At 35.1% G+C, this 13,780-nt stretch overlaps 1 protein-coding gene across 7 annotated transcripts in view; it reads left to right on the forward strand.

The window, feature by feature from the left end:
• Positions 1-13,780, forward strand: part of SOX5 (SRY-box transcription factor 5) — a 971,461-nt gene that overhangs the window by 739,442 nt on the left and 218,239 nt on the right. For all 7 annotated transcript variants that reach the window (XM_036296492.1, XM_036296491.1, XM_036296490.1 and 4 more), the window contains one exon: positions 11,087-11,173. In XM_036296492.1, the coding sequence (XP_036152385.1) occupies positions 11,087-11,173 (87 nt within the window). The remainder of the gene's footprint in view (positions 1-11,086; positions 11,174-13,780) is intronic.

Here is a 13,780-nt window from a genome sequence, read left to right on the forward strand (position 1 = left end):
ATTTGCCTTTTAAGGAATCTTCCTGAATAATATTAACTATAGCTGGACTGGGGTCTACTTCTATTTTGCTCTTGTTAATATGCCTCATCCTAAGAAAAATACCTTTTAATTTAACTTTATATTGCTAGTATGATTTGATTCATATTATTTTTCTAACTATGGACAATATTGTTAATTGGTCCTATTTTTGGAAATTTTTTTTATAACAGGTTGGATTGATAAGCAGAAGACTATTTTATAACTTTTTATGGACATCCTATGATAGTAGCTTTTACAAACAATCTATCAACATATTTATTCACTATAATAATTCAAGTAAGATGTTGCTCTCTTTACTTTTACTTCAAAGAATGAAACAATAGGACAGCAATTCAGTGACACTAGTGATTTGACTCAAAGGTTTAGTGTCTGGTCCCTGTTAGTCTGTCCATCATCCCATGAGATGGTGAGTTATTTGAAGTACAGAGGCCATGCTTCTGTGACTATCATAGTGCCACAGAAGTGGCTTAATAGGAAATTGTTAGATACATTGGGTATATAGAGTCTGATGATTCCCAATCTTTTTGTGTGTGTGCATTTGAGTAGATCGTACAAAATAAAGAAAATAGCAGTATCTATGCATGACACTAAAAGTAAAGATAACAGTTTTATATATTCATTCAACTCGGAAATTAAATGAGTATACCATTATATTGTGCATGTCCAATTTTATACCCGCTGTCTTTTACCTTGAGGGTTGTAAGTCTCTGGTGGTATATGCTTTCTCTTTTTTATTTATTCAGACTTTTCTTTTCTTTTTCCTTTGCTTCCTTTTTATTTTCTTTCACTTGGTCCTAAATAAAAATTATTTTTCAAGAGAATTTTTACAGGATTTTTGTTTTTTATGTTCTGACTTTTGGGGGTCACAGCATATTATAGCTAACACATGGCTATAGATTTCGTTGTTGCCTAGATTGTGTCTAAGCTTGTGAACATTAAATGCCTTTTTAGCAAAAAAAAAAACAAACAAACAAAAAAAAAACAAAACCCAAAAAACTATTGTATTTTCTCATCTAAAATTACTCTAAAAATGACACGATCCAAAAATCCATAAAAGGTTATGAGAAATATAACAAGTTGTTAAGGCAGATGGACTACTTTGGTTGAGAAGAATATGTGCAAATTTAGATATATGATTTTAAGCAAATCAGAGGGGTTTTTTTCTTAATTGTAAAATCTGATGTTATGTATTGAACATAAAAATATAATTTGAATTATAAGTAGCTTTTCAGCTCAACTGTCCAATTACCTGCATATCACAATTTCACAATCTCTGACTTATCATATGAATCGTGTCAGTTTTTATTGTTCATATCTTTTCAGGCATCTGGCAAGCTGAGATTGTGATTTGTTTTCACATATGTTGTGATAGAGAAGATTCAGGATGTGTAGTGGTTTAGCATCAGGCTGTATGCGCTTTAATTCTCACTTCCAGTGGTAAAACATTCTGTCATATTTTTAAAGTATTGGAATTCTTATTCTAATGTATGTTAAGTGGCTTTCTATTTCTATGCTTTTTGTATCTTCTTTATCATCTCTACTACCCACTTTCACAATTTTAAACAACAAAATTGTGCAAATATGATCATTAATTTTCCTGTTCAGCATTGTCTAGATATCTAATTAAGTGGATGATTATGTTGATAGACTTTTTTAAAAGGGATAATTGTTTCATTTAAAATTCAAATATTTAGGCAATTTTTTTCTTAGACATATCAGTAGGCATATATAATGTGCTTAGAACTGTGCAGTCTCAGCCTCATCTTTACTAAGCTATGATATGCTTAAGCTATCTTAAACTTTTCCTATTTGTTTACGTATTTGTCTTATGAAATTAAGACTTTAAAAATATATTCCTTATCTTCTTATACCTTTTGCTATAATTTAGTTCTTAGAGATTGTCTTCTATATTTCTTTCTTGCTCTATCTCTCTAATAGTTGAGAAAATACTATTTCAAATAAAATTAAATGGAAAATAACAGGTTTATTATAATTTGTCTCTGGGAAAGTTGGTTATTTGATTGATGACAGTAAAATTAGTTATGAAAATAGTTTATGAGAAATATTTTCACTTCCTTAAGTTGACAATTTTTTATACATTATGAACATCTTCCTCTGAATTCTCTTTCCATTAAATTGCTTCTGCTTTCTATTATACCCCTCTTGCCTTGCTCACTCCTTTGCTTCCTCCTACTCTCCACTCTAAACCCTCTCATTGTAACTAATGGCAAGAACTTAATTCACATTTCCCCACCCACACTTTGCTAACATCATAAATTATTCGATACAAATGGACAGTATTCATTAGCTGTGCACTTTACTGAAAGATCTTTACATGGGAGTGCTACACGCTCCCATTTTTATTAAAAGTTAAAATGCTTTTTCTGTCATGGGGGTTGGGGTGAGTTAGGATGATAGAGGACAGGGCTACTGTGCTAATAAATACAAATAGTAACTATTACCGTTGGCTGAGTGACCCTGGGTAAAGAGCACTACAAAGCTATTTGTTGTTCCCTTTCACTTGACAACATCACTGACTTAAAAGCTTTAGCCATTGTTGAGGACCTAATAAAACCTTTGAAAAGTTAGAAAGACAATTGCCAAAAAAAAAAAAATAAAAAATCAGGCAAAGGCCCTTGCTGGTGTGGCCAGTTGGTTAGGGTGCCATCCTGTTCACTGAAGGATAGTGGGTTTGATCCCAGGTCAGGGTGCACCGAAGTTTCTTTCTCTCTCTCTGTTTCCTCTGCCTTTCTTTCTCTCTCTCTCTCTCTCTCTCTCTCTCTCTCTCTCTCTCTCTCTCTCTCATCAATAAAAAACATGTCTTTGGGTAAGAATTAAAAAACAAAAATCAGGCAAAGATTAGTTGAATATATTTGCATGCCTGTGTTGTTTTGGGACAAATCATACTTTAACCTAATGCAAATGACAAATTTTCTTGTCCCTAATACTATTACATCTCTTTCTGCCCCATCTTTATTGATATGAACCAACTGAAAAATTCATTAACCATCATAGATAAGAAATGAAACTAAGGGTCATGGGTCATTATCGTAAAAATGTATAGGATTCATGGAATAAATATCCTTGGATGAGGCTTTTGATTTCTCAGTAGTTTTAGTGATGGGCAAATTGAAACATATATATTTCTCTCATTTGATTTTTTAAAGAGTTGTGCACCAAGTTGTAGTTGTAATATTAGTCAGCATTTTGTGTGTGTGTGTCGCTGTGTGCCTAGCATTGTTTTAAGCACTTTATATAAATTAACTCATTTAATTCTTTTAAAAAAAATCCTTTGAGATAAATGCAGTTATGCTTCCTTTTAGAGATGAGTAAGTTGAAGCATAGTGGTTAAATTACTTGCCAAAGTTCACAAAACTAGTATGACATTAAATTGCTATTTTTTTATATTTAGTAGTAAAACATGAAATATTTTGTACAGGGCAATATCTCTATGCAATTACTTTTTGAAATGCTGCTCTCAAATTGCTTATGTTATTTTTTCTGGAATCTAATATTTCAAACAAGAACAAACCAGAGTGGTGTAGAGTGTGCAAGAAAATGCACTTATTTTCTGAGTAATGGAGTAGATAAAACTATGAGAGTTTCCTAAGTCTATCTGTTCATGGGAATTTTTGTGTAGAAAGTATAGATCCATCTTATGAGGAGTACTTCCAAGGTTATTCAAAGTTGTTGATAAGTAACAATTATACATATTGATTATGTCATATTTAATTATGTGGTAGTCTTCTGAACTGTGGTATAAAATTAGGTATAAAAGAATAGGTACGTAGTATTTCATTTTATGCAAGGGTAAAAATTAAGCCTGCGAATAATGATTTAGATATTGCAAGAATCCAAAAACTTATTCCATATTAAAGATTTCAAAACTTGCATCAGCAGGCCAGACAACGTTTTTTTTCTGGCACTACTGAAAGTGAAGTATTTCTAGAACTTCATTCACTTCAGGATAATGGCATATAAAACTGAGGCTTATTGAAAGTCTAATGCTTTGGAATTTCAGATGTGTTTCTGTTGTGTGTTGTGGTATGTGTTATTTTTTAACATTTCCTAGAAGAACTTGACATTTCCAGTGGCAGACTAGCTGTAGTGCTTGGCTAGTGGGACTGTTCCAAGGCCTTCTGGTCTTCATTGCACAAATAACTTCCCAGATATGTAAAAGTTTTTACACGACTTCCATTGCATTGCTTAATATTTGCTCAAAATGGTTTCTGGACAGGCAGCTATTGTCAACATGAATTAAAATCTTACTGATGTATGATTTCCAGATTTGGCTCATTCTCTCCCTCAGAAAAAAATGTCAGTTATTTAATAATTAAATATCAACCTATTGAATTGTAATTAGCTTTATGAAGAAAAATGTATTTGGCCACGTACACTAACTTGCATTTATTCTTCAGTTTGGGGAGGCCAGTTAGTGAAAGCTTCTAAGGGAAGAATATTGAGTTAACGTTACCTAATTCTAACAGAGATTAAGGTTGCAGACCACCTATCATATAACTGTTGTCTAAAACTAGATGAGGTGAATAAAACTGAACTAACATTTCAGTTTTGAAAGTTAGACTCTGTATTAAAGGAACTTGTTGTGTGTAGTATATTGAAAAGAGTAGTCTATTAGGAGTTAGGCTGCAAGTTCTGCCTTTATCATTAATAGATTTTTGATCTTAGGAAAGTTTTAACCTGAATTTACAATTTCAGTCTGTAAAATGAAGCGTTTGTTCTAAACCAGCTATTACCAAGTTGTATTGAGCAAAACAATCCTCTCTTAACACTAATTTGCTTGGTCAAATATTTAAATAATATTGTATAATCCATTACTCACTTACCGATTGATAGTCCATTAGCACATAAGAATATCTAAATCTTATATAAAAGAAATGTAAATATGTTTAATGCTAATTAGATTTACAGGATAATGGAATGCTTACTTTGTTTGTTTTAGTAACCAAACAATTTGTTCTAGTTATGTCCAATATATGCCTTAGTAAATCACTTTTATGAAATGACTATTATCTAAATGATATCTAAAAATCTTCTCAGATTTAAAATTCTGATTCTATGACCTGAATAATTTACATCTGCTTTTACTTCTTGACTTCAAAGAAGATACTGGTAGATTTTGAAGTTAAACCATAGTGTTGTTCCTTTCAAAAGACAACTCCCATTCCTGACCATGCACCCTATCGCATGTCAGAAATAACACAGCTTAGTCTAAGCTACAAAATTAAAATATAAACAGTGGTAGATTTGGTCTGACCTAACTCCTGGGACTTTGTTTAAAAAGTCAAATATTATACATACATATTTTTTGCTTGTTTGATTTTTCAATGAGCGCTGCCACTGCAGCTCAAGGGAGATTAAGGGGAAAAACCTACATAAACACAAAGCGAAAACCTGAGCTTGTGTGTAAAGCTACTGCACTGGAGCAAATGTGGTTTAATTCTTGGCACTGGCAGCCTGTTGGAGAATTACAATATGTTGGCATGAGCCTCTAGGTCTCATTGTTCCAGATGAGGGAGTCGGTCTTAAGAGTGTTTGGCACCGAAGGGAAAAAGGAGTGAGAGGGATAGGGAATGAACGGGCCCTAAAGAGGCAGGATGCTGCTGTAACAATGGCTGGCACAGTTGGGGGGGCCATTCGCTGGTGGGGATTGCTATCCTCATTGATGTGAAGAAGCATATGTGAGCAAAAGAGGCAAGGGTGAGAAGGAAAAGCAAGCAAACCTATCAAAAGAGCCCAGTTGGCAAAAAAGGACAAAAGTAATCCACTTAGAGTCATCTCAATATTAATATGCCGATATGGACATTTTTTATATCTCTCTAATTTATCTCACAGTTTATTTATTACCATTCATTTTATTTTCTCTTTTACCATAAATACAGATTTGCCTTTCCTTTAAAGAGACAGATCCTTGAATTAAGAGTACCTGGTTTTGTATTTCTCTCCAGGTGATGTCAGGCAAAGTGTCTTTTGGACCTTAATTTTCTCATATATAAAATGGATATTATAATAACTTTTACCCTTGACACAATTTTGTTTGCATCTGACACCAGTATGCAAATGAAATGTCATGTAAATAATGCTAAGTATTAGTCCTCACACTTATTTTAAAATAGGGAGCCCTCGTTTTTATTTTCAAATCAACTGTGATAGCCCAATGCTTGGGAGAAGTAAATCCCAGGAAAATCTTTAAATTTTTGCATTAAAATTATGATCTATGTTAACATGAAAATAATTGGAAATCCAGAATTTGAACATTTGGAAATAATTAAGCACACAAACATTCCTCACTCATCGTATAAAACACAGTTCAATATATATTTTTAAAAATACATTGCATTTCAGAAATGGAATATTTAATACTATCTCTTTTACTCCAAAAACACGGAAGCAGCAGCACTTACATAATAAATTTTTCAAATTGTGTCAACTTTCACTTTTCTCGTATTCACACATTAATGAACAGGTGTATTATAAATATTGGGATGTTGCCATTTGGTCTTTTACATTTCTCATTATGAATATTCTATAGAATCTTTACCATTTTACCATTTTTTAGAGAAATTTCAGTCATCTGTACATGTCCACCCATTGTGCTTATTATTGTGAGATCATTTCTTACCACCCTTTCATGAACTACCACTGGAAACAAATTGAAAGAGTTGTAGTTGGTAGAATACTAGATTTGTTTGTTTTAAGCTCTGTGATTCACGGCAATTCAGATAGAGAGGCAAAGTGGGTACATTGATGTGCTTTTGGTCCCTCTGAGCTAGCCAGTGCCTAAGTCTTGGTGAGAACCCAAATTGTTTGACTTATAGCCTAGCCTAATAGTCTTTCACTGTATGAATACAGTGAAAGTTTTCACTTTTTTGTATATCTCTACCAAATGGTCATAGGTGTTCCTTAAATTGTCCGGAATTTTAGAGTTCAAAGTCATTCTGTGGGGCTGTATTGAGAACATAAGAGAACTGTAGGAAATATAGGCTTTTAATCCCACCATAGTGCTTATAGATACATGTCATCCAGGGAATTCAGTTTATCCTTTCAAGTTTTTACTTCATCCATCCAATGGAGTTAATAATGTTGGGGCAGGAAATTTTCCCTGCACCCCTCTAGTTCTTCTGGATGGTTGAGTAATTCAAATGACATACAGCAGATTAACAGAAGAAAATAAAGTTTTAATATGTATGCATGGGGAATTCACATAGCATGAAAATTCCAAGGGCAGTGAGGCAAAATGTCATTTTGGACAAAGGAGAGGGAGGTAAGCAATTCACAGGTACCAGTAGATGAGAAAGAACAAACATTTGGTAAAAACAAATTCTTGCAAGGCCACCTAGAGACAAAGGGGAATCTAGTGAACAGATTTTTGCTTGAATCCTCCACATCTGCCACACTTATCATACGTGTTGAGATGACCATGCTTGAGTGCCCTTCTTGTAGCAGGTTTTCTATCGAAATCTTTTAGGCAGGTAAAGGGGAGTAAACAAAACAAAAACAACACACACACACCAAAAAAACAAAACAAAAAAACACACACACAAACAACACACACACACACACACACACACACACACACACACACACACACACACACACAATAAAAAACAACGACTCTTGCCCTGCTAATGTCAACCCATGAGACAAGAGGTCACCAGTTGGATTCCAGGCCAGGGCACATGCCTGGATTGTGGGCCCCATCCTCAGTGTGGTGCATGCAGGAGGCAGCCAATCAGTGATTCTCTCTCATCATTGATGTTTCTCTCTCTCCTTCTCCCTTTCTCTCTCTCTAAAAAAGAAAAGAAAAGAACAGAAAAAAAGACATCTCTTGAGTTTGTTAGGCTTTCACTGTTTTCAGCTGGAAATAATCTGCTGGCCAGGGTGGTGCATTCTGGGGAGACTCCCTTCATATTCCCACAATTACAATAGTTTTCCATCCTATTCACACTTGTTTTGCAGGTGAAATGAAGTAATGCGTTTGTAATAGGAAGAGCTAATAAGACTTTGAGGTTGAACTAACTCCATATTGGGCAGGTAGTGATAGTTCCCTAAACTTTGGCTTCTTAGATCATAAAATAGATGTACCAAAGCCTAATTCAGAAGATTAGTGTGAGAAGTTTAAAATACCCTATGCAAAGGACCTGATATACATGACTTAGCTTTTGGCCCTCAATACAGTGGCTGTCTTCACGATTTAGTTGTTGACAAGCAAGGTAGAAATTTATAGGGAAAAACAAAACAAAACTTAGTTCAAGACTCAATTCTGCCCTTTACATTTTGTGAAACCTCAGACAAGTCATTTTCTTTTTTAAATCTGTAAAATGGATATAATAACACAACCTGAGTCTTCATGTATTTGCTATGATTAAATGAGAGAATAGAGGTAAAAGCATCTGGCATAGTTCCTGGCACATAGGCTGCTCAATAATTGTTTATTTAAATTTATACTGAATTTAAAGTATATATCCCATCCATTTGCAAATATGAGTGTCATTATTCAGCCACAGATGTGACAGACAGGAGTTAGATGTGTTTCTGATTTTGCATCTTTCAAATTACTTGGCCTTAAAGAAGTTATTCATTTTTCTGTAGTCTACCTTAAAAGTTAGGTACTTGAAAATAAAGTGGCTCTATATATGAGACATATCTTTATGCAAGTTAATAAAGAGGCCAGGAATGTTCTGCAGGTTTCAGAAATCTGGTGGCTGTTTCTTTAACTCTGCAACTTAGACAGAAGACTTCTGTTTCTTTATGAGCACACTACAGTGAATATTTTGTCTAGCTGCAGGGGAAAAGCTTTGTCATGGACTTTGCAGACAATAGCCTTAAAAGTAAAATGGTCTGCTTTTGGTGCCGGGAGGTTCAGGAGCCTATTGTTAGTGCACAATGGATTTCTATTGCTGCATTCCTGCTTTGCAAAGGTTTGTTAGCTTTTAATGACTGACAGTACTCTATTGCAAATACCATATTGGCTGTGCCCTGTTTACATGCTTCTCAAGAATTTTTGTGGAGTGCTAGAAAAAAGAAACAGTGGTGTTTGTTTGACCTACTCTGATAAGGTTTAACAAATAATTTCACTCATGAAGTGTTTACTGGGAATAGAGAAACAGAGGAAATCTTTGCAGAAGTATTTAAAGTTACCTTTCAAGCCTCAATAAGCAGAAATATTGAATACAGTAAGAGCACATTTCATCCATTTTATTGCTCATATAATTGTCATTACCACTTCATAAAAAGGGTATTTTAAGAAAAAGTAAATTCTTTAGGATCTTTTTCTTAAATGTGAAAAAAATGGAAATATCTTTTGTTACAAAGGAAAATAAGTACTTTCACACATTCTATAGGTAAATATGCACAGAATAGTTTTGACATATAATATATGTGTATACATGTATATCATTTTCACCATACATACAGACTACAAAAAGCAGTAATACTTCACACATTTTTCACCATTTTACTTTTCACAACTTTTTGACATCTGAAAACAAAGCATTCCAGATTGTTACAGTTATCCCAAAGAAAATTTCACCTTCACTTGGTTGAAAACTCCACACAAGCCTGGTGGCATGACTCAATGGTTGAGCGTTGACCTATGAACCAGAAGGTCACAGTTCAATTCCTGATCAGGGCATGTGCCCGGGTTGTAGGCTAGATTCCCTGTGTGGGGCATGCAGGAGGCGGCCAATCAATGTTGCTCTCTCATCATTGGTGTTCCATGTTTCTATCTCTTTCTCCCTCCCCCTTCCTCTCTGAAAACAATAAAAGTATTTTTTTAAAAAAGAAATCTCTACACAGGCTTTGTGATACAGCTGAGGGCTATAAGATCACGGCCTTTAAAAAAGTAGGTAGCATTAGCTAAAGAGGAGGATGAACGTACCTTAAAATGCATTTGATGTGGGGAAAATTAACCAGTTTCTAATAATCTTATGGTCTCTAGGCCAGATGGTCCCTTTGATAAGTTAACCTGTACTCCCTTTATGCTGCTAGTAGGGGGTAGACAACTGTCTGCACAAACACAAATACACATACACACCAATGGGGAGAATGGCAGTGTACATCTTAGATCTAGATAATAAGTGTGGATATTGTTATTTAGATGGCACATACTGGGACACTTATCTTTCAGTACACTCCATTTTCTAACTGAATGCAGTGCTAATCGCGGGATTGAAAGCCATTGTCATTGTGTACCCATCTAAATGCTGACAAGAACATACATTTACATTGTTTGGAATGGAGTTTCATGTTTGGGGACTTTATTAGCATTTATATTTACTTATGCATTAAAATCCAGACACAAAGGAGAGGTCAAAACCATGCGGTATATAGAAACAAATACCAGAGGGAAGCATAACTTTTCTCTCTAAAATATGTGTGCCCTGTCCCAATACAGGGCATTTTAAAACGAGTATGACACCAATCTGAAATAAGTGAATAATAAGTGTCCATGAAAGGCATTACTCACTTCTCTAGATTTTGCAATCTTTGTAAAGCTTCCTTTGTACCAACTTTTTTTTTAATGTTCGCAGCAAATCTTTCCACAGTGTGCTTACCACCACACGATGTTAAACACATATTATAAAGTGGATGTAATTGTAAACACACAGAGGGATATAATTACATGTAGCAGATTTAAGAGCTAATTCTTTGCCTTTTTTTACTCTGCATTTTATCAACATAATTATTTTTTTGACTGCAGACTAACACCCTAAAATTGACAAGCACCCATTATAGCAGGAATTTATCCACCAAATTGAAAAACAATGAACTGCAGGTTTATATTTACCCATTGTCATAAAGAATTAGAAGGGCTTTGTTCTGCAAGAGAAAAAGCTAATGATTTTGAAACAGCAGGTGACAAAACACATTCTTTTTTTCTTCCCCTGTTATCATTTTGTTGATGAAGTCATTATGAACTGGGGCTGGGATAGGGACGGCCTTATTTTTAGCAGATAGGCTTTTAATGAGCTCCATTGTAAAGATAGTCATGTTGATTTGCTTATATATTTTTTTCTTCTCTACTTAGAAACCCCCAGTATTGAAAAGCTACTATCAAAGGACTGGAAAGACAAGCTTCTTGCAATGGGATCAGGGAACTTTGGTGAAATAAAAGGTAATATGTTTGCAATTATTTAGATCCAAAATATATCAGGGTTCTTATGTTCTCTTTGTAACTTATGGGATAAGTGGTGTGTTGTTTTACTAAAATAACCTTGCTGTATCTTTAGAAGGCTTTGGTTTTCATCATTAAAAGATATGTGATTTACTTCTTAAATAAGAATATCTAAAGCAGAGTTAAAAGCTGCACATTTTGAGGTGATTTCATATATTCTACATATTAGAAGTATGGATGTACATAATCTACATTTGAAACCGGAATGATTAATGGAGAAAATTTAAAAGAAAGTTGCTTTGTACTAATAAGGGCAATGTTTTGGTGTTTTGTGTGGTCTTTTTTTTTTGAGTCATAAATTACATACAACTAAGAGAAAAATCCTAAATGGGCTTCAGATAATACTGAATATTCATATCTATTTTTAATTGAATTTTTAGATAGCGCGAGGGAAGGAGAGGGATAGAGAGATGAAAACATCTATGAGAGAGAAACATTAATTGTCTGCCTCCTGTATACCCCCTACTGGGAACTGAGCCCACAACCCAGGCATGTGCCCTGACTGGGGATTGAACCCGTGACCTCCTTGTTCATGTGTCGATGCTCAACCACTGAGCCACACCGGCCAGGCTGAATATTCATATCTTAATAAACTTATACTAATAACAAGGGGAGAAGATTAAAGTTTATATAAAACTATGGTTACATGATCCTTTCAAATTAATTTAAAAGGGTGTTTTCTCAGATCATAGTATGCAATCTATGGCTTTCTGTTTGTTGCTAATAGGACACTTTTGGTTCTGAGTTCTAAAGGATAATTTTTTTCGAAAAAAGTACTTATTCATCAATATTAAAATATGGTTATATACTACAATGTGTACCTTGTTATGGGGACTGAATATCTACGTACATTAATATGCATATAGAAATTTGGGCATAAACAACTTTTTGAAAATGTGCTCATGCACATGTGTTCTTCTAATGAGAGGCCATTGTCTCTCTTAAGGCTCAGGAGGAAGGCGAAGCTTAGATCAGTCTTCTCAAATGTTTGACCCACAAGCCACTAACATCTCAGTAACTTGAAACTTCCAGAAAATCTTTGAGTATTTCACTTTTCATCATATACTTGGAGTTTAGGTATATTCAGGTTATGACTAGGTGCGCATGGGTGACGAGAAAATGAATGGGTGCTAAGCAACAAAATTTATCATGGAATCTGATTTAAACAAATAATAACATACCTTAAAGAGCTCAAAACAAAGTTTAAAGAGAACAAAATAGTGTCTTTTTCTGAGGCAGCATAGCCTTTATATTACTTTGTTGCATTTTAACCCATTTGCGCCTGAGATAAAGGACTTGTTATTCTGCCAGGTTCTTTATTCTCCTCTGACCCAGGTAATCACTGAGAATAGCACAGAGAAGCCCTCGGGTCCCAAACCTTGTGATTGTGTTCCATTGGAGGACAAACATGCTTCCCTCCCTTGTTTTCCTCACAAGTCAGACTTAAAAGCAGCCACAGCAGTGATGAGAAGCTCAGGGGGAGGACGCTCAGCAGTCCTTTCAGGCTTGCCTCTGGGTTCGTTCAGGGAGCTGTGGTGCACTCACAAAAGGAGTTTCTGTCTTTAATTTTGAGTTTTTTAAGCTTTGCATTCGGAGCGCAAGTTTGGTTATTGTCCTCTGGTTCTGTTCAAAAAGCTGTTTTCTGATGCGTTTTAAAAGCAGCCGTAGATCTTTCTTCTGTCGGGGCATGTGATTAGGTGCTGGATCAGGTTGGGCAGAAGACTGGGGAAACTGCGCTGGGTTGCCTTTCCTGCTGACTGCCCGTGACAGTTGCAATGACTCCCCATTGTTCCTAGGTGGCTAGAAAGTGGAGAGGATACAATAGTGTGTTGCCCTCTGGGGGTAAATAAATTTGACTTAATGGTTCTTGGGGGGTCAGACTGATGATTATGTGGTGCCCAGGAATGTGGTTTTCATGCCGCCTCAGAAGTTAGACAAGAACAATGGCTTAGTTGTTTGGCAGCTTTTTTTTTTTTTTTTTTTTTTTTTTTTTTAATGAGGCAAATAAAGGTGTAAGTCTCATGGAGTCATACACTGTGTACACTGTTTTGGTCAGGGTAGGGAAAGATGAGTGTGACCTTTATTCCATTATTAGATGATTTCCTAATGATACCTTAGAATAATTATTTGAAGAGAAGTTTTGCACATATTATTATTTGTATAGCCCCTGCAATATTTACCGAGTCTTCTTGTAGATTGAAACTTTTCTCCTCTATTTAATCAGATCAGTTTTCATTTAACTTTTATTTTATTTCCCATTGAATTTATTGGGGTGACCATGGTTAACAAAATTATACAGGTTTCAGGTGCACAACTCTACTACACATCATCTGTAATGTGTGTTCACCACCCCAAGTCAAGTCTCCTAATTGGTTCCAGGAAAATTGTGAGTGTGTGTGTGTGTGTGTGTGTGTGTGTGTGCGCGCGCGCACATCAGCAAGCACCTATTCTGAATATCTAAGACTACAGCCAAGTGAGGTCTGAGCTCAGTTCCTAAGTGCTGGCTTCACAGTTGTTGTGAGTGAATTACTTCCAGGGCATGTAGAC

This window comes from Myotis myotis, unplaced genomic scaffold (assembly GCF_014108235.1).
Source record: "Myotis myotis isolate mMyoMyo1 unplaced genomic scaffold, mMyoMyo1.p scaffold_m19_p_3, whole genome shotgun sequence".
NCBI lineage: Eukaryota > Metazoa > Chordata > Mammalia > Chiroptera > Vespertilionidae > Myotis > Myotis myotis.